The following is a 22103-nucleotide window of genomic DNA, read 5'->3' as shown; positions in this document are numbered from 1 at the left end:
AATACAAAAACTAAAAAACTGAAAGCTCTTGCCTATGGATAAGGATAACACGATACAAGCAGTAAAAATGGTTTAGTCCCTTTAATTTATACATAGGTCAGGCATATCAACCAGAGAAGAAGTTGTAGAGAGTAATAAAGAGTTGAAGGATTTTATTTAGGAGGGGAAAAGGGCAAGAGTCAAGTGGGATAGGTTGATCCTCCCAACAGGACAAGGAAGTTTACGATTACCTGATTTAAAAGGACATTTTTGAGTTACACAGTTAAGGTTCTTATACATAACACAAGCAGAAAGCTACAATTCAAAGTGGAAAGAGTTGATGATTCATGAAATAAGGAAAGAATGGGATTTTGGACTCAATTTTTTAAGGAGAACGACAACAGTTATACAGAACATTCATAAAATAGCAAAACGTATACTAAGAACTAAGCCAACACAGGAATGGAGAAAGGAGATTCTGCTGATAAGGATGACTGCAATTAGGCATAAAGAGAAAAGGCAAGGGGGGTAGAATTTACTGGAGGAAGCTGGCAAAGGAATAAAGATATTGGTAACAAATAATTAGAGAGGGAAAGGTAACAGAATGTGAAGAGGCCAAGAAGATATTTGGACTGCAGGCTAGTGACTGCTTTTTCTATCAGGGATTGCTATCGGAGTATATAGACAAAGAGAAGGGGGGTGGGGAATTCTAAACAGACAGCCTGCACTGATTGAGTTTTTAAGTGAATCTAGAACAGAAGTTGCTGTTTAAAAAAGGGATAATTAGTAGGACATATAAAATATTGCACAATAACTACAGGAATCAACCAGAATAGGTCAGAAAAGATTGTAAATTTTACACCTAATCTGTCTTCCCAAAGAAACAATGGGAGGACATATGCATCGCTCACAAATATATTACAAAATCTAGAAGACTTAGGATTTTTTCCTGGAAGTGTATGCATGGATACTATTATACCCCAAGCAGACTGCAAAGAAGTTTTCCTCAGGTAGATGACAAAAGTTGGGGGTGTAATGGGGAAGAAAAAGGTACCTAGCAGCATATGTTCTCGGAGTGTAATGATTTGGTAGACTTTAAAAATTCCCTGAAGAGTACTCCCATCAGGAATACTGGGTGAGGAAATGATTGTAACAAAGGGCATCAGGATGCAGGATTTGAACTGCCTAGACATAGTAAGGCCTTGTTAAATTTAATTCTGGTGGTTGCCAAAAAAGCAATTACTAGAGAATGGAAATCTAAATCTAGACCAACTATACTTGAAGTAGTGAATATTGTAACAGAAATAAAAGGACAGGAAGTGAAATCTTTAGAAAAGGGTACGAGTAAAGTACACGCACAAAAAAAATAGAAATTGCATGAACCATGCATGGAGAATAACATCTTGGAGGAGAAATGAGGTTTAAAAGAAGGCAGGAATTGAACAATTTATGTAATGTTGCTTTGACTGGCCGCGGTGGTACAGTGGTTAGTGTTGTCGCCTCACAGCAAGAGTTTCTCCGGTTCAGTTCTTGGCTGGAGCGCCTTCTGTGCGTGGCTGCATGTCCTCTCTGTGGTAGAGCACATTTAAAGACATGCAGGTAGGTGCATGTGTGTGTGGGTGTGCCTTCTTTGAAGGATGGGCTGGCAACTCGACACCGTAAAGTTCACTGTCAATCATTAGTGGACTGGAGTTCCACTGTGGCGACCCCCAACCGTGAAAAGCAGAAAGAACATTTTTAATGTAATGTTGCTTTGACTATACGATAACACCATACGTGAAGTATAAAGTTTGTAAATGTGAACTTGTTAATATAGTTCAATTACATTTATACAAATGTCAGTTTGCTTATGTCACAATTAATAATTCAATAAAAGTGTTTAAATAAATATAACTCAGTGCTGGACAAAACAGAGTGATGCACTCAAGCTTCTCCATGTTCAAAACACCATAGGCCAGATCATATAGGACACCAAATCTGCAGGCACGGATATTCCTGGATTTTGTAAATGCAAACTCCCTGGACCAGATGGTCAATACACTGTTCTGAGGCACAGACATCCTGAATCTAGCCCTCATTAATATCGGAGAGCACTGCACACCTTCTACTGTATCTTCTTCTCTGCTGAGGTCTGACCATAAAATAGTCTCCTTTGAAGTAAAAATAAAACCCAGAACCCCAGCTAACACCAGAATGTTCAAGAACTACTCCAAGGCTACCCTGCTACTACTTAATGATAACCTGGCAAAATTCCAAGCCCCCTAAACCCTGAGAACACAGTTGCCCATGTGGAACTGTTCACAGAAACTCTATACAAGCATGTTAACAGCTGCATAAAGGCAGCTGTACCCACCAAGAATAAATACAGATCTAACTCAAAAACAAGCCAAACTGGTGGAATCACATCATCATTAGGCTGCATTACAGAAGGAAGAATATCATGGCAAAAATTAGGAAGTGTAGCACACCCAGCAGGATAAAAGCACTTTCAAACTAAACAACTCAGGAGGACAAGTAAAGTACACCAAAGCCAAATCTGAGGTAATTTGGCCTCCCAGGCCAAGGACAATCACAAGGCATTCTTTAACTATTTCTGCAACCTCAAAGGCAACAGACAATTGTGTGCAGATGCTCATTAATAATGGAGCTACCTACACTGAGCCAGAAGATACAGCAAACCAACTGGTAGACCAACTTCGCTATGACTTTACCCCTCTCTTCCTCACGGCCACCCCTAAGGGAATACCATCAAATATAAAATCCCCCCCCTTCTATTAACAATGAACAGGTCTTCAACGCTTTTTCTAAGGCCAAGAACACTGCATCAGTGGGCCCCAACAATATCCCAGGCTGCCTTCCAAACAGCATGAAACATGACCTATCAAGCCCTCTAGAAATCACTATTTAAATTTATCTCTACTCTCCAAACAGGCTTTGTGCCTCACAAATGGAGAGCAGCAACCATCATCCATCTGCACAAATGTGGGCCATCTACATATCCTGGAAGCTACAGAACCACGAGTGTCTTTAGTCACACATGTAAAAACCATGAAAGTATCATAAAAATGATGAATAATGACATAGGAAACCTCTAAAAAACGGATCCAACCTAGTTTAATTTAGACAAGCTCAGTTCACGCCTACTTAACCTGGTGGACTTTTTTCAACAGGTCACCAAAGCAATGGATGAGGGCTAAATGGTTCACCCTGCCTACTTTGACCTGGCCAAAGCACAGGACACAATACTCCATCTGGGCATTGTTAAACTCATGAGATTAGGTATAAACTCTTACCAGTGTAAAGCGAGCTGGCTCATAGGCAAGAACCATGAAGTTAGTCCACCTGTACAAAGAGAACAGTCACCAGCAAAGTCCCACAACAATCACTCCTAAGGCTGCTCCTTTTTGGAATCTACTTCTGTGAAGTCAAGAGCATCTAGCTGATCAAATATGCAGATGGTTGCAAACTAGGAGCAGTCACAGAATTCCCCACTGAAACCAATGTCCTCCAAGAAGGGATGACTCAGACAGATAACTGGTATCAGAGCAATGGACTAAAACTAAATGCTAAGAAATGTATAACAGTAAAGTTTAGAAAATCAGCCACCCCTGGTAACTATCATATTGACAACACACCCCTAAGAATCAACCCAGTAGTCAGGGACTTGGGGACACACACAGGCAGTAATCTAGGGTTTGACCATTGTGTCTACAGTAGTGAGGAAATCATTCTGTGTTGTGCAACTAAAACAAAAGTAGGTCATCTAGTTCCAAGGATGTCATTGTTCCACTGTATTTGGCATTCATCACACCTATCTTGGAGTACAATGTCTCCTTTGGTATGTACCTAACCATGGACATCAAACATCTGGAACGTCTACAGAGGTTCCTCAGTGAAAGAATACACAGCATAAATAATATGCCCTATAAAGACCATCTCAAAGCTTTCCTACAGGCTGTTTTGGGGAGATCTTTGCTTGGCATTTAAGGCATCATCAAACCCCACTCTAATGGACCTCTTGCATATCTGCAAAACAAATAGTGCCAGAATTGCCGATTCTAAAGACTTAAACCTTGCCTGTAATATAACTAGAACCTGCCGGAGAGGCAGGTATGTATCTTGGAGACTACTCCTTCTCTGGAGCAGGCTCCCCATCTAAGTGAAGCAGAGTTTCTCCCTAACCCAACTCAAGTGCAACTTGACAACTGAATGGGGAATAGGAAATTTATCCCTGGTTTGGCACCTATATTTCCAATGAACCAAGGCAGCTTTGTAAATGGTTCATTTTCCAAGCCTCTGTTTAAAACTTACCCAAGGGTACCAGAACTTATCAGAGGTTTGGGATGCATGGCTAGGCTTACAATGGCCCCAGTGATTGATAGCCTAGTACCCGTCTATGAACCTAGGAAAGGGTAGAAAGGCATACAGGAACACTTTTGTACATGGAAAAGGAAAGGCATCTGCTTTCCAGGTCTTCTTGAATGGAATCTTAGAACAGAATTTTGTCAGTTGATTGCTCAGAGAAGAAGCAAAACAGTATGCCTGAGAATCTCCAAGGCCGATCAAATCTTGGAAGACCTCCTGACTTAGTTTCCATTCATGGGGGTCTGCCATTGTCCTGCTCATCTACCACACAATTTTGCTCAACAGAATGTAAGATGCCTGTAGAGTGAGATTGCACAATAAAGCTATATCCCAAGCTAACATGGTTAGTCTGCAAGGAAATAAGACCTGGTTCCTCCTTGCTTGTTTATGTACCACATCACTGTGGTATTGTCTGTAACTACTTGAAGAGGTCCTGGGGACCACAGACAATTCAGAGAGTTGAGAGACTTTATAAGAACTAGCATCTCTTTTATATTTAAGTGCTTTTGTCTGTCCTTGTCCTAGAGACCTTGCACTTTTATCCCCTTGACACTGATCCCCAAAGTGAAGTCCAAGGCATCTGTTGTAACCGATTATTTTGGAACAGAAGGGAAGAATGGGAGAACTGGATTCAGAGATATTTGATGTCTCCACCAAGTAGTTTCTCTTTTTACAAATCCCAGAACTGCAATTTGAAAAGACAATGGGTGTTGATACTGGGACCAGAGAGGCTTCAGATACAACTGTATCTTTCTTATGTAGAGTCCTGCAAAAACTATCATGAGAATCATGAATGCCATAAGACCCAGAATCCTTAGGTATTCCCTTCTAGTGACAGGAGTCCAAGTGGAAACCCCTAGAATACATGTAAAATAAAGATCTATATTTTCCTGTTGAAGAAAAGCTCTTTGTATAGAGGTTTCTAGCAGGAAACACCCTAAAAACACAATCCTATGTAATGGAGTTAAAAAAGACTTCTGCGTGTTCTCCTTGAATCCTAGCCTGTGTAGGAGATCTCTTACTCAAGTGAGAGATTCCGACATTTTGCAAAGCTAAATAAGTTGTCTAACCATGGAAAAATACAGATACGCTATAGCCTGGAACTGGCTATGACAAGAGCTAAACACTTTGTGAACTGGAACAGAGGACAGCCTAAAGGTAAGACAGAGAAATTAATGTGACCCAGATACACAAAACCTTAAGAAACATCTGAAATCTGATGGGAATGTTATGACATGTAGCTGTTAAATCTAAGGTTACTAAAAAATACTCAAATAAGGAAAAAGGGATAAAGTACAGTTTTGTACCTACCATAAATGTAGATGTCCGATAGGAATGCAACTGCAGTCCTTACAAATGGGTTGTCCTGTCGTCAGGCAGCCCTTCGGTCGGCCGGATTCCAAAGTCTGGGTCTGGCCTCGGCTGGTGTCGCACTTCACCCGACGTCATAGCTGCAGTTATTTGGGTACAAAGGCATCAGCAGACGCCATTTTCCTCAGTGTTTCTTGCCCCAGATGCCAGGTGCCCTCTTGGAAGGCTAAATTTGGATAAATGCCAATGATTCCAAATAGTAGAGAGCAAACACAAAAAATAAGCATGTATGTACATATATACAAACAAATACACCATAATAGATCCCCCCCAAGCTAGCTGAAGGCTGGCAAATACCCTAGGAGTACCTCAGGGGAAGGTGGGTGGGTAATCCTGACTGCAGATGCATTCCTATCGGACATCTACATTTATGGTAGGTACAAAACTGTACTATGTCCTTCAAGGATGCATCTGCAGTCCTTACAAATGGGTAGAATACCATAGCTAAACAAGGGGAGGAGGAAAGAGTAGTGATTATGGTGTAGCTAGGATCCCTTGCAAAACAGCAGTGGCAAAACCTGCTCGGGATCGAGAGTATAAAGGTAAATTGTAATGCTTGGCAAATGTATGCACGGAGGTCCAAGTAGCAGCCTCTATAATGTCCTTGGTAGCCACTCCTCGTAAGAAAGCTGTGGTAGTGGCTGTAGCCCTTGTGGAGTGAGGCCTGATGTTCTCTGGAGTTTTCTTTCCATGGTAGGAGTAACAAAATCTAATGCAATTTCCTATCCATTTGGAGATTGTCTGTTTTGAAATTGGTTTTCCCTCCTTTCCTGTGGCATATGCTACCAGAAGCTGGTCAGTTTTTCTATTGGACTTAGTCCTGTCCAGGTAATAGCGTAACTGCCTGTGTACATCCAAGGTATGCAAAAGTCTTTCTCCCCTGTTCTGTGGGTTTGGGAAGAATGTAGGTAGGTGGATAGCCTGATTTAATGACACTCTGGATACCACCTTAGGCATAAATGTTGGATTTGTTCTCATGGACACTCTATCTTGATGGAAGATCAGGAAGGGTTGTACTGCCATTAATGCCTGTAGTTCAGAGACCCTTCTTGCTGAAGTTATTGCCAGCAGGAAAGCAGTCTTCCAGGATAAGTATTGTAATTCTGCTGTTGCTGCTGGTTCGAAAGGAGGAAGTGTCAATTTTTCTAGCACAAAGTTCAAGTCCCATGCTGGCAATGGTGGTTTCCTGGGAGGTTTTACATTTTTAATTCCCCTCAGAAACTGTCTGAGCAGGGGATGAGAGAAGACAGGAGGATCCAAGCTATATTGTGCTGAAATAGCTGATGCATGTATCTTGATGGAAGAATAGGACAGGCCTGTGTGGAAGAGCTCTGCCAAGTACTCCAGGATGTTGGCCATGTTTACCAGAGTCACATCTTCTCCCTTTGCAGTACTCCAAATGAGATATCTTTTCCATTTTGCTGCATAATTCTTTCTTGTTTAAGGTCTGCGTGCCTCCAGGATTATGTCTTTAACCCTTTGGGATAAGTTTGGATTAATTGCTGTTATGTAATGTTCCAGGCAGTTAGCTGCAGAGTTTTCAGGTTTGGATGCAGGATGTTGTAGTTGTTCTGTGTTAACAGTAATGGGATCAGGGGTAGTGTCCATATTTGTTCCCGAGACATGCTCCTCAGCAATGGGTACCAATGTTGTCTTGGCCAGTCTGGAGCTATCAGAATGATCCTTGGACGGTCCTCTTTGATCTTCAGAAGCACCTTGTGCATCAAAGGAAGTGGTGGAAATGCATATGCTGTCAGGTTTTTCCAACTGAAAGATAGGGAGTCCACCTTCCAAGCAAGTGGGTGGTACGTCCTTGTGCAGAATTTCTTTAGCTGGTGATTGAATGGGGATGCAAACAAGTCTATTTGTGGTAATCCCCATTCCCTTGTGATGGCTTTGAAGATGTCCGGATGAAGCATCCATTCGTGGGCATCTGTGGTTGTTCTGCTTAATATGTCTGCTAGAATGTTTTCTTTTCCCGGTACAAAATTGCTTGTAACTGAATGTTGTAGCTCAGGGCCACATCCCATAGGTCCAGTGCCAGCCGGCATAGAGGATATGAATGGGTGCCCCCCTGTTTGTTGATGTACCACATAACTGTGGTGTTGTCTGTCCTTATCATCAACTGACCTTCTTGGAGAAATGGTCTGAATGACTGGATTGCCAATTTTACTGCCAGCATTTCCTTTAGATTTATGTGTAGGCGCAGCTGGTCTTGAGTCCATAAGCCTTGTATGCACTTGCCCTGCATGTGTGCTCCCCAACCGAGGTCTGAGGCATCTGTCGTGATGGTTTGGCTTGGTTGGCTGTTGCAGAAGGGCAATCCTGTGTTTGATTGACAGGCCTGAGCCCACCATAGGAACTCTTGTTTCAGGCATGGGATTATTGGGATTTTGGTTTCTAGGCTGTGCTTGTGTTGGGACCACAAATTCCTTGGGTACCACTGTAGCTTTCTCATATGCAGTCTGGCATGAGGGACCAGAATTATGCAGGATGCCATGAAGCCTAGAGCTTGCAGTACTTTTCTTGCAGTTAGGTGGTTCTGCTTTGTTAATGCCAAGAAGTAGAGAGGTAGTTGCTCTTTCTTTTCTGCAGTTAGGAATGCCATTTGTTTTGATGTGTCCAGCTCTGCACCCAGAAAGGTTATTCTTTGGGATGGAATCAGCCTTGACTTTTTTATATTGACTGTATATCCCAAGGCTTGCAGCAGGTAAATGAATCTTTGTAAGTCTTCTGCTAGCTTGCTTTTGTTGTCCGCTTGTATCAGGCAGTCGTCCAGGTAGGGATAAATTTGGATTCCCTGAAGTCTGCAATGAGCAATTACTGATGCCAGGCATTTCGTGAACACTCTGGGTGCAGTAGATAAGCCAAAGGGCAATGCTGAAAATTGATAATGCTCTGATCCTGCAAGAAATCTGAGGTATCTTCTGCAAATGGGGACGTGCAGGTATGCCTCCTTGAGATCTAGAGTTACCAGCCAAGACTCCTTGCCCAGCATGGGAAGAAGCTGCTGTAGGGTCAGCATTTTGAATTTTGGAACAATAAGGAATGTGTTTAAAGCGGACAGGTCTAGAATGGGTCTCCATTTGTTTTCTTTTCTTGGTACCAGGAAGAGTCTGGAGTAAAATCCCTTTCCTTGCTCCATAGATGGTACCCTTTCCACAGCTCTCATTCTTAATAGCTGAGATATTTGTTTTAGAGCTTCTGTCCTTTGAGTAGGTGGTAGGTTTGGCATTCCTCTCTTCCCTGGTAGAGTATGGAAATGGAACCTGTAACCTTGGTCTATAGTTTGCAAAATCCATTTTTCCCTTGTGATGCAATGCCAGTTTTTGAGAATAAGGTTAGTTTTCCGCCTAAGGGTGCTTCTAGTTGTTCCCTGGTAGGCGGTGCCACTGTCAAGTCACTGTGATTGAGTTGTTGTAGTGGTGGTGGCTGTCTGTGCCTCGCTGGTTATTACCTTGCCATTGGCGCCCCTGTAGGCACCCCTGGATTGGTTTCTGCCTCTTGAACGCCTATTCCTGCCTCTCTGAGCCTTAGAGGAGTCCGGAAAGGACCAATTCTTGGAGGGCCAGTTCCTGCTAAACCTTGGAGGTTGAACCTGTAAGAAATCTTTCACCGCTTGTACAGATTTCGCCTTCTCTTCCATCTTTTTAGCACCTGCTGAGCAGGGGAACCAAATAAATTGACCTTGTCCATGGGTGCATCCAAAAGCTTTGATTTGACATGGTCTGGTAATGCCTGTTCTTTCAACCATGCATGTCTCCTGATAACTGTGCCAGTCATGGCTGATCTAAAGGAAGCCTCCAGTGCATCATAGCCACATTTTAAAGAATGGTTACTAACCTGCTGTATGTTATGTACCATTTCCTGAACATATTTTTATCTAAAGATTCTTCAGAGGAAAGCTTTTAGTTAACTGGTCAAGCATAAACTCCTGATATTGAATCATATGAAATTGGCAGTTCAAAGCCCTAGCTGACAAGGTAGCAGAAGTGTAAACTTTTTACCCCATCTCTAAGGACCTGGATTCCCTTTCAGAGGGAGGGTTTTTTTTAGTAGAAGTAACAGCTACAGCTTTAGGGCCCTGGGCGATGGTCTCTGGATCTGCAAAAGGAGCCTTGTATAAATGGTGATGAGTGTCCGGGACCCTGTAGAACCTATCGGGCTTAGCAGGAGCCGGAGGTAATGAATCAGGAGCAGTGCAAGCATCATTAAATGCATCATCTACAACAGAAAGAACTGGAGGTATAGCTAAAGGCCTATGTTGTGGAAAATGTAGAAAGGTTCTAAGCCTTTTTCCTGGAGTCTGAGAAATCTTGGCCCTGCCACTGAAATTGTTCCCTCATAGCATGCAAGGTTTCCCCAAAGGAAAATTCCTCAGGTGGAGAGGCTGAAGGAATGGACTCTTCAGCATCAGAGTCTTCGTAAGGAGAATAAGAAGCCTCAGGAAGGTCTGTATGCTCTGATTCATCAGAGGAACCATCAGTGGATACTGGTTCAGGGGGCTCTGCTCTAGGTCTCTTTTCTGGAGGAGGGAGAAAGGACCTGTCTGGATGAGGCTGGGATCCACGAATTAAAGAAATTAAATCCTCAGCCAAAGATAGCATACGACAGCTAGTGCTGGGCCTGTGTGAGGGGGGTTTGGCAGGCACAGATTTTGAAGCTCTGGCTGCTTTAGCCCTGGCAAAGGTCTTAATAGACATGGCTGCAGGAGGCCTAGCAGCTCCACGTGCAGGGGTTGGAAATATCCAGGGGAATTGTGTCTGATAATTCCTGAGAAACCGCAACAGAAGGCTGGATTTCAGAAGCAGATTCTACCAGGTTAGAGGAGGCCTCGGTAGAAGGCATGGTTTCGGCTGGAGAAAGAACCGCTTGCTCGGTTTCGGCCGAAACAGAGACACTCGCGGTTTGCTTAATCGCGGTTTCGGCTGAGACCGCGGACCGCGAGTGTCGGTCCTTTTCTTTTCGTTTTTTGGAAATTTGCGTTGTCGGAGGATCCGACGGCATAATGTAGGCAAAATCAGAGCCGAAAATTTGTTCAGCAAACTCCGACCGACGTCTAAGCGTCCGTCGGTTAAAAGAAGCGCAGGCTAGACAAGCTGCTACGTCGTGGTCTGGACCTAAGCAATGTAGACAGTAGGAGTGGAAATCTTTATGAGGTATTTGTTTCCCACAAGATAAACAGTTATTCACTTTCTCTGACATCGGCTGAGGCAAGAAAGAGTCCCCAACGGGGTACTTAGCTTTTAGAAGTCTTCGAAGTAGTATTCGGTAGTAGTAATCTCTGGATCTGACCGACCGGCACTTGCGAACAGCTTCTGCTTCGGGCGCCACGTGGCAAGAAAGACTGAGGAAAATGGCGTCGGCTGATGCCTTTATACCCGAATAACTGCAGCTATGACGTCGGGTGAAGTGCGACACCAGCCGAGGCCAGACCCAGACTTTGGAATCCGGCCAACCGAAGGGCTGCCTGACGACAGGACAACCCATTTGTAAGGACTGCAGATGCATCCTTGAAGGACATCAGGTTATAAAAGTGATAGTATTTTGAACTTGGGCACTCTTCCCCCACGACCAACAAAAGTGCCTCTCCCTTGCACACTGAGGAGACCCCAACAGCCACAAATGACATGGCTAACCCCCAGTCCATGGCAACTGTATGAACAGCACCAGGATGTAATGGCAAAAGCTGCTTAATTAACCTTTTCTTTTTGTCAGTGGAAGAGGGTCCCACTGAGGGACCAGTATTTTTTCCCCCATAGTCAAAGCTAAAATGGTGCTCATTTCCCAGAGAAGGTAGGCATCAATAGTTAGTAAAACAAAGTAGAAAAAAATCATTTTCTCCTCACACAAAACAGAGGAGAATACACACCATCAAAAAGTTAAAGTAAACTCAGATACCCCACAGAAAAACTAATTTTAACAACTTTTAAACCATTTACCACAAAAATAAAGTGCGTTCCCATTTAATAGTACAAAAAGATGACATGAGAATCACTAAATATAATTTCCCATAGCTTTTAAATATTTGTTTTTCATACAAACTTAATTTAAAGAACTAAAAAGTAATATGAACCATTTTTTCCCTGAAGGAAACTTATCTACTCAGCAAGAGAAGAGCATTAGCAAACCAGCAATCTTCAAAAGCCTACAGCAGCATTCTTCTCTGGGACAGGAAAACAGTGAAGTACTTATCACCCAAACCTGTTGTCTTTTAGGTCAGCTCAGCCTCAAACTGTATAATGGTTTGGGCACATGGAAGGTGCCCTGAAGCTTTGGAAGCTGGTCAGTTTTTATATCCTATGCAGGATATAATACATGCAGCCGTGGCTACTGCAGCAGTGATCAATATGAAGAGCATCTGTTGTTACATTTTTACTTTTTTGTTTTGTTGTTCAAGTGTTTAAAATAATACTGTCAGATTTGCACTTGCTTTCGTATGGTAACAAAGGGAGCACCATGCCAGAGGTGAATTCAATTCAGTTACTGAATAATATATAATATTGACCAATTTCACAACAATGTAACAAAGTAATACTTACTTTAACAGAATTATAGAATGCTTCAAATACTCCAACGCTTTTGGCACTGAGCTGAAGATTTACTGATCCCTCCATGGTTAAGGAGATCCCTTGGTGATGAACAGTGTCTTTGCTTGTTATAACCACCACTCCAGAAACAATCTCCTATCATAAAAAAAAAAACAAAAAAAAAACAGAATTTTCTTATTCACGCTTATATTTACTATTAAATGTCACTTTTTTATTTCCTAACTGCGATATTATGATTTCAAGTATGGCAATAAAGGTCTATTAGAAGAGTATTTAACATGTAAGAATCAATCATTTTCCTTGGCAATATAATTCATAAAAAAGCTGATCTTGAGCATTTGAATAAAGCTCCAAAGTTTAAGTAAATGAGAAAAAGAAAAAACACTGAAAAAAGTACCTTTCTTCAGTAACCCAAAGCTAAAACTGCTTGAAATTAATATTCACAAAATAAAACATAACTTGCTACAGTTCATCTGGGGTTACAGACATTTCATGAAAAAAAATCCTGATGTATTCCCCAAAAAGAGGCACAAATGGGGTGTCAGATGCAGGAATTTGTGTACAGTAACACATATACATTACCAACATCTATCCTTGTTGTGTGTGTGTGTGTGTGTTTTTTTTTTGGGGGGGGGGGTAAAGGTAGTCCAAACAGGGAAAGGCTTCCTTCCTCTCAGAATGATGCGATGCCATACCAGGAGACTTCTATCAAATTTCTAATCCTTTCTGAGAAGGCCGAGTAGGGGCATTGGATTATGGCAGATTTTGGTACTTTTACTGTCGGTGAAGTACTGTAATTTGGATAAGTAACATGGCATGGGGCTCACTGACGTTTTCCTTTCTTTACTCAAACGTGACTTGTAAAGACTAAATTGTCTTGGCATCTGCACTCAGCAGCTAGTCATAGTTAGTCCTCCTATTCATTTATATGGAACTTTCCCACAATCCCTGTTAAATGTACTTGCCAAGGACAAAACGAAGCAGCTTCTGCAGATGGGGGCAAGGACGTGAAGAAATTCCTTCTCACTCGTGAATGCCGTTAGATGGACATGCATTTTGTGTGTCTTCACTAGTGCTGTATCCTGTGCTTGCAGAGTGCATCGATCATAGGTGTTGAGTCTGGCATGCCTACACCTCATCCAGACATGTGTGACTGATTTTTGAATATTGTGGTAAACTTAATCACGTTTTCTTCTATTTGTGCAAACAGGTGGCAAGTTTTTGGTGTTTCATCTCTTTCTCCAGTGTAGTGTGACCACAGGGGATGATGCACTCCTGAGCATGGCATCCTTTGAGATGAGATGTTAAACTGAGGCCCTATGTGCCCGAATACTACTCTGTTTTACACATCATTTGTACTTAATAGATTATACACCTTTAAGCAATTATGAACTTCACAATTAAATATATAAATTACTATATGCTTAAAATTTATAAGGAAAATTAATTTGTGTATGTGTGATCCCCTGAAATAACAGGGTAAGGAGGGTGGGAGGTCTGTAGCCTGGAACAGTGGAAGGGCAAGGATTGAAAATAGCATGCAACTCAAGGTATACTTTATTCACCACTATATAAAGGCATGCACCTTTAAATACCAATGCCACAGATGTAGTGACTGGCAAGCTATCTGCTGTGTCTAGATCATAGGAGGTTACTAGGCTAATGGCCCTGGGACCTTAAAAGCCTAGCCAAGAATCTAACCCCAAAAAGAAACCTCGGTCAGCACTTGTCGCCCCTGTCAATGAGGGACACAGGTGGAACCCCCTAGGACACATTTGTGGTTTCCCATCCACTCATCAAGGTTGTGCTTGAAGAGGGTCAGTGAGGTACTCTGATGTGTATGGGAAGTCTATTCCAGAGATACAGCAGCCTCTGGGAGACAAACTCGTCTCTCCAGCAGGTTTTGTTGATGTCACATATTAGATTCAGGCCTTTCGAGCGGGTAATGCGTGAGGAGTTAGACTACTGGATATGGCGCATCTCTAGTAGGGCAGGGTCCGAGATTGCTGTGTAGGCAAGACACAGATCACTGTGTTATTTATTAAACTTCCTGAAATGTCTGATGTTAGACTGCATGAAATACCTGCCAGAACTGAAGGAATATACCTGCAAAAGTGAAGCTACATATTTGCTGGTAAGAGTTTCTGTGTTTGAAACTATAAACATATAATTATTAGTGGAAAAATTACTCTGTACCTTTCCTGGAATCATTCTGCGGCAACGAGGAAATCTGGCTGAAAAACTGAAGCAACAGGTCCAGAAATGCATTTATTCCTCACTACAAGTAGATCAGTTGAACATCTTAACCAATACATTTTTTGCCACTATCCAACAAGAATGTGGCACATAAAGTCATAAAAGGAAGAAAATCAGTAATTATTGCCACCCTAGGAAGATATTATATTTACTAGTATTTTCTTTCTTTACAACAGCAGAAAGTACTACAGAGACATGTATTACTTAACTAAAACATACAGCCAAAGACTGTGAAATTGGTGAGATGCAAGGTTCTCTAGTAAGATGACAATTTGGGATACAAGTAGTAATGAAACAAGGGGCAAGCTGGTAACATAAAAAGAAGTTATGTACTTACCATAACGTTCCACGTGAGTTGTTCATCTCGCCTTCATTCTTACACATGGGTTTGGAGCTGATCCATCTGCTCCGAGCCAGCCGCTTTCACAAGATCAAGATCTTAGAGTAGCTCGAGGCCAAGTCCCTATCCCATGAAGCTCTCTATCTCACCTCAGATCTAGTTTGCTGATCCCAGCATGTAACAGATATAACACATAATAGGTACTCCAGCCAGAGTAAGAAGTTGTATAACAAGACTCACCAGAGCACAAGTCTTACTCGTTCTTCGAAAACCTGGAGGGGGAAGGCGGGTGGGAATGTAAAAATGAAGGTGTGATGAACAACTCACATGGAACATTATGGCAAGTACATAACTTCTTTATGTGAAGTTGTTCAATCTCGCCATTCATTTTTACACATGGGTAACGTCCCAAGCACCCTAATCCTGGGTGGCTCACGGGAGTATATTCCCAAGGACAGTGGAACCAAAGGAAGCCCTGACCCTGGAGGCCCCGTCTACTTTGTAATGAAGGTATGTGGCTTAGACCAAGTGGCAGCTGCACATACAGTGTCCAAAGGCAATCAAGCCGCATAAGCTGAAAAAGTGGAAACAGCCCTAGTGGAATGCGCTTTCACGTCATGTTCTAATAGTTGATTCACTGAGGAATATGTAAAATTTAATGCAAGCAGTTAACCATTTGGAAAGAATAACTTTGGATACTGGTAGCCCTTTCTTAGTGTCAGCATGAGAAACAAAGAGTTGTTCTGATTTTCTAAATTCCTTTGTTCTGTCCAAATGGAATTTCAATGGTCTGTGAACATCAAGCTTATGCAACATATACTCTAACTTGTTAAAATGGTTACAGAAGAAAGTAGGGAGTTCAATAGTTTGATTCCGGTTAGTCTCTGAAAAACACCTTAGGAAGGAAGGAAGGAAGGAAGGGTTAGTCCTCAGTGACACTCTGTTGGGATGAAACACCAAATATGGGGGTTTGATAGACTGGGCTTGAAGTTCGGATACTCTACGCGTTGAGGTAATGGCTACCAAGAAAATTGTTTTCCAAGAGAGAAATTTTAAATGGCAGGATGATGCAGGCTCAAAAGGGGGGCGGGGGGGGGATAATCAGTGACAACACAAAATTCAGATTCCAGGGAGTAAAAGGTTATCTAACAGGTGGTCCAAGATGAATGGTACCCTTCAAGAAGGCCCTACATAGTCTGTGAGACATTAGGTTAGAACCTTTAGATCCGAGGTGGAAATTCAAAACTGCAGCCAACTGAACTCATAGTGGCAGCTGCAGCACCTTCATGAAAAAGTTTAATCAGGAATTCCAGAATACTAGCAATTGGGGCAATGTAAAGGTCAATATTATTCTGGGAGGCCCAAAAAGCAAATCGCTTCCATTTGCTGGCATACAACTTTTTAGTGGAAGCTTTATAGGAAGATACAAGAATATGCTGTACCTCCGAGGGAAGATCATGTGACCTGGCTAAGTTGGGAATCGGAGCAGCCAAGCTGTCAATCTGAGGGAATGAAGAGAGGGATGAAGGGCCCCTGACGAATGTGTCAGTAGATCTGGAACTGGGTCCAGAATCCAAGGTTCCTCCAGTAGATAAGAGTCGAAGGAAGGGAAACGAGGCCAAAATGGGGCTATTAAAATTACAGTCCTTCCCAAGGTTTTGGCTTTCTGTAAGAATTTCGGAATCAGGGGAGTTGATGGAAAGGCATACAGAAGTCCCAAGGGCCAATCGTGTACGAGCGAGTCCCTTGGGCTGTCCCCTGGTAGGGGATTCAGGGCAAAGTAGCTTCTGCATTTGGCATTCATTGGGAATACAAACAGGTCGCAGGAAGGCTGGCTCCATCTGTAGAAAATCATCTTCGCAACCTCGTCTTTGAAGGACCACTCGTGTGGCAATAGAATGGCTCTGCTCAGTTTGTCCACGATCACAATGGATTTCCCCGGGATGTGCGTTGCTATCAGAAAGCGCCCGGTGGATACCGGCCACTGCCATATTCGCAAGGCCTCTCAGCATAAGGGGTAAGATTTGGTTCCCCCTTGTTTGTTGATATACCAAACCACAGACGTGTCGGTCTGGATTGCAATCGTTCCCAGAGTGGGTGAAGAGCAACCAATGAAGTATTCTCATGTGCATATGCCCCAGAGGAACTGCTATGAGCATAAGCAGTCATGGCACATAGTAGTTTCAACACCAGAGAGGCTAGTACTTTTTTTCTCGTCAGAATGTCCGATATCTGGTCTCAAAGAGTGGCTATTTTGTCCAGTGGCAACTTTACCATGGCGGTGGTGGTGTCCAAGTCTGCTCCGATAAAGGAGATATGCTGCGATGGAGACAACGCAGAGTTGTCGAAATTTAGAGTTATTCCTAACAAAGTATGGGTTGAGGGTGTGATCCCTAGACAGAATTAGTTGATGCCTGGAGGTGGCAGTAAGGAGCCAGTCTTCCAGATACAGAAACACTCTGAATCCTAGATGCCTCAAATGAGCCGTAACCACTGCCATGCATTTGGTAAACACTCTGGGGGATGTTGTGAGACCAAAGGGCAGTGGTCAGAATTGGTAGTGACTGGCTCCCAGCCGGAAACGCAAGTGATCTCTGGATGGCCTGGCCATTTTGATATAATAGTACGCATCCTTGAGATCTATAGAGCACATCCAATCACCCGTTCTTAGGGAAGGAAGAATCGAATGAAGCATGACCATCCAGAACTTCTCCTTTATGAAGGTGTTGAGTCTGCTGAGGTCCAGGATGGGCCTCCAGTCCCGTTTTCTTTGGAACTAAAAAGAATATGCAGTAAGTTCCGGATCCTATCTGGTCTGCTGGGACTGGCTGGATGACTCTTTCTGCAGCCTCTGAATTTCTATGGTTGCTTGATCCCTGAGACTGGGTGGAATCTCTGGGATTTTCTTTCGAATAGGAGGGGGTTCTGAGAACGGGATGATGTAACCACTGGTAACAATGCTTTGTACCCAAGAATCTTTTGTAATTCCTAGCCAGGCATCTGGATACAAAGACAAGTGACCCCCGACTGCCTCCAGAGTAGGACTGTCGGGCCTACTTTCAGGAGCGCTGGTAGGGCTTGCCAAGGAACTGATCGCTGTCACCCTGGTTTTGCAGACCCCCTCTGCCGCCGGGGTGACGTCTTCCATTATTACCCCCTCCTCTGCCCCTGGAGGGGGATTCACTACGCGTGTTCTGGAAAGCTCCTTGAGACTTCCGGAACCACATTTTTCCACCTTTTTGCCCTTTGGGGTATGGTCTAGTAAGGGTGGAAAATGGACTCCTATGGCAGATACAGTCTTTCCATCTTGCTCTTGCTCACACCTAGTAAGAGTCTTCTTGACTTTGGGCCCAAAAAGGGACAAGCTATCGAATGGGGTATTAACGAAGGAAGACTTGAAGGCTTCCGCAGAGGAGTATAAGCGCGTCCAGGAATGTCTCCAAAAAACTATTGCTGAACCCACTGCCCGACTCGAACCATCGGCTGCATAAGAAATGAGCCGCATGGACGAGTTAACTATGGAGTTAAGGGTATTAAGCTGGGCTGTGACCTTCTCAGAGACACCACCATCTGTAGTACCCTGCAGAGTATCTTCAAGCTCATTTAGGAGATCTCTTTGAAGACGGGTAAAATGAGTCAAGTAGTTGAGCGATCGCATAGCAAAAGTCGCCGAACAAAAGATGCATTTCCCATACTTATCCATTGTCTGGGAATCTCTATTAGGAGGATGGACAGTAGAAGAGGTTTCAGACATCTCCTTCTTGGTGGCTGCTGCCACCACCACCATGGCATCAACTGGCACTCCCTTGGTGAGGAACATTTTATCTTGGGAGGACGTAACAAATTTGTTGGGCCTCCGAGGGACCGGTTCCATAGTATCAGGAGACTCCAATGCCCTTAGAGCAACCAATTCGATTAGTTCATCGAAGGGCAGGGGCACCCAGGAGGTGGAAGGTTGAGACCCAAAGGTCTTCAGGAGCACTGACTCATCCTCAGTAGGGCTAACGGACAGCCAGTCACCCCTCTGCTTAAGGACTTCCAGGATATCAGCAAAGGAGATATCTTCTGAGGGGGACTGTGGGGTCCCTTCTGACTCCTCTAAATTGGTGTCTGATGTAAGAGACTCCCTGGGGGAGTCCAAATGCCTCCTCTTGCAAAGTTTCTTCCTGGGAACCTCATCAGTGGGGGCTTCTGGTGAGGTCTCAGTAGAACATAGGTCACCCAGGCTCTGGGTCTTGATGCTTTATGGGGACCCGTGATGTAGAGGCAGAAAACAGCACATCAGGGGAGGAGGAAGAGGGCCCCGATACCGTGAGAGTCTTGAAAGACAGAACCCTTCTCATAGCATCAAAGGCTCCACTGCTCTGACCCGAAGAAGCCACCGGTTCCGGAGAAGACTGCAACCTCCCCGGTGCCGAGACAGTCAGCTCCGACCCACAGGAAGGAGCAGAGTTCATCTGCACTGAAGATCCGAGAGGAAGGGTTGGAAGTGACACATCAGCTCGACTCCCCCCCCCCCCCCGGAACCAAACAGAGAGAGTGTCGGCTCCCAGGCACCTTGAACTGCACTAAAGTATTCTGGGTTGACAGAGCCGATAGCACTGTAACACACGTCGGCTCCGAAGGTTCCACGATCATCAGTGCCCCCTCCTCCAGCTCCGAAGGCCTGGCTTGGAGGAGTAGTCATCACAGCAGGTACAATTGTCTTTAGCTCCGAAACCGATGGGTCGAAGCCGATAATAATTTAGCCAGTGGCGGATTCTCGAGAAGCCTCTGCACCACTCGGTCTACATCCACATCAGACAGGGTTCTCGAAGAATGAGTCAAAGGCACCGAAAAAGCCACTGATTGCAAAATGGGTGACCTCAAGGTTTCAGTAACCGGCTCCAAAACACCGGCTCAGAAGACTGCAGAGCCGGTGACCGCACCTTAACAGCAAGGCTCGGTGCGAATGACTTGGGCACTGACGAAGCTTTAGAGGATTTTGACCCCTTTGATGACTTGGAAGTCTGGTCAGCCTTGTCCAAGGACTCCTGAAATTCTGGTTTCAGCAAGCCTCTATCCACCAGTTTTCTCCTGCGCTCCAGCAACACCCTGCTACTAAAGAAATAGCAAATAGAGCAATCCTCCTGGAGATGAACTGGCCCCAAGCAATAAGCACAATTAACATGAGAGCTAGTAATAAGATATTTTCTGCCCGCACTTAGGGCATTTTTTAAAACCCGACTTTTGTTTTTCCCTCTGATCAGCCATAACAACAACAAAAGCATGCACCAATCAGAAGCAATCCGAAAACAATTATTTTAAGCCACACTAAGGAAACCGTAATTAACTCTGCAAACTCTACAATAACTATAGAACTAACAATCTATAAAAAAACACTCAACGCTAACTATAAATTGTAACTTTAAAGGTATTAGCTATGAAAAACTAGCAAGGATAGGGAACACACTGTTCAAAAACAACTAAAGTATGGGCAAAGGCCTAAGAGCAGCCACTCCTAAAGGACGAAAATCTCATCAGCAGAAAAGGCACGATAAAGCCTGAACTAAAACTAAGGCTAACTAGACCAAAAAACACACTAGTAATAGAAACAGCAAAAACTTTGCTATAAAGATAAGAATAATCAAGAATACTGGCCCGAGCTCTCTATCGAGCTCCGATCTGTTGCAGCGGCAAACTAGATCTGAGGTGAGACAGAGAGCATCGTGGGATACGGACATGGCCTCGAGCTACTCCCAGATCTTGATCTTGTGAAAGCGGCCCACTCGGAGCCGATGGATCGGCTCTGAACCCATGTGTAATAATGAACGGCGAGATTGACCAACTTCACATCTATATTTTGGAGGATGAATAGGGGGTTTAAGAGAAGGCAGGAACTGAACAATTTATGCAAAGTTGGACTGATTATATTGCATAGAAGATTATACATGATTGGATGTTTGTAATGGTGAACTTGTTGACATAATTTGGTTTGCAGAAGTCGCAAATGATAATTCAATAAAGGCGTTTTTTTAATAAAAATACGCTGCTAATCTCATTACTGCAGATCAAGTACAAAAACAAACAGGAAACTGTTCCTGAATGTAGACAAGCATCATAGAACAAGAAAGGAATATATCACATAAGTGGAAACACAACTTCCCATTTTATGACACCTGAATGTGTTCTTTGCTATAAACTTATCATTACAGAAGAGAGAGAGACTTCTACCACCAAAGGTGAGAGGGAGAGAGACAAAAATAAGCAGATCTGCAACTATGCCTGCTTCATGACATCTAAATGTGTGTAAGTAGACTGACAAAAAACAGAAATGGTCTGGAAACAGACAGAAAGCTAGAAAGGTTTAATTATGCTTTCAGGAGGACTACAAAATAAATTGTTTTGAGATAGTGACTACAAATGCAAATAACTCTTTTCCTACATTGCGTAATATCAGAAGAATGAAGAATTTAAATCTTGATAAATGACTAAAGTATGCAAACCTTGACAGTGTTTAATAAAGGAGGATAACACACACACTTGGGATATAGATACGTGTGTGTGTATGTATATATATATATATATATATATATATATATATATATATATATATATATATATCTCTATACACACACACACACACACACACACATACACACACACACACACACACACACATACACACACACGCATTTTATATATATATATATATATATATATATACACATATATATATATATATATATATATATATATATATATATATATATATATATATATATATACACACACACACATACACACACAGGATCTATATCAGAACATCAAAGTAGTAAAACTTCAAATGTTTTGATATTGAATACTATTCAGCGAACGCTAAGAATAGTGAAGCTGCAGAACAGCTAATTCTTCCCTCGGGAAATAATTTGGTTGGCTGTTTCTGTGGCTTCGCTATTCTTAGGGCTGTGGGGGGAAAGTTACGGGTTGGGTTCAAGAAAGTGTGCGATTGTATGTTAGGGGTGGGTTAAGTGAGTTAAGGTTATGGCGCAGGTTAGGCGTGTGCGCGATAGTGACAGACTTTAGGGTTAGGAGTGTTTTAAATGAGTTAGGGTTAGGGTGCGGGTTAGGTGAGTGTGCGACAGTGACAGACCTTAGGGTTAGGGTTTGGGTTAAGGTAAGTGGGAAGATAGTAGTGTATGTTTAGTTTAGTGTAACGTTAGATGTAGGAATTTAAGTGTATGTGTGGTTGCTGTTTGTTT

At 43.0% G+C, this 22103-nt stretch overlaps 1 protein-coding gene across 2 annotated transcripts in view; it reads right to left on the bottom strand.

Annotated features, from left to right (window-relative positions):
- VPS26C (VPS26 endosomal protein sorting factor C) overlaps positions 1 to 22103 on the bottom strand; it is a 377577-nt gene that overhangs the window by 310459 nt on the left and 45015 nt on the right. For both annotated transcript variants that reach the window (XM_044071439.1, XM_044071440.1), the window contains exon 2: positions 12258 to 12401. In XM_044071439.1, coding sequence (XP_043927374.1) covers positions 12258 to 12401 — 144 coding nt within the window. The remainder of the gene's footprint in view (positions 1 to 12257; positions 12402 to 22103) is intronic.

Source organism: Protopterus annectens, chromosome 5.part0, assembly GCF_019279795.1.
Source record: "Protopterus annectens isolate FY-2018-M chromosome 5.part0, PAN1.0, whole genome shotgun sequence".
NCBI classification, from domain to species: Eukaryota; Metazoa; Chordata; order Ceratodontiformes; family Protopteridae; genus Protopterus; species Protopterus annectens.
Note: the sequence above shows the minus strand (reverse complement) of the source record. Positions and strands in the feature narration are given on the sequence as shown.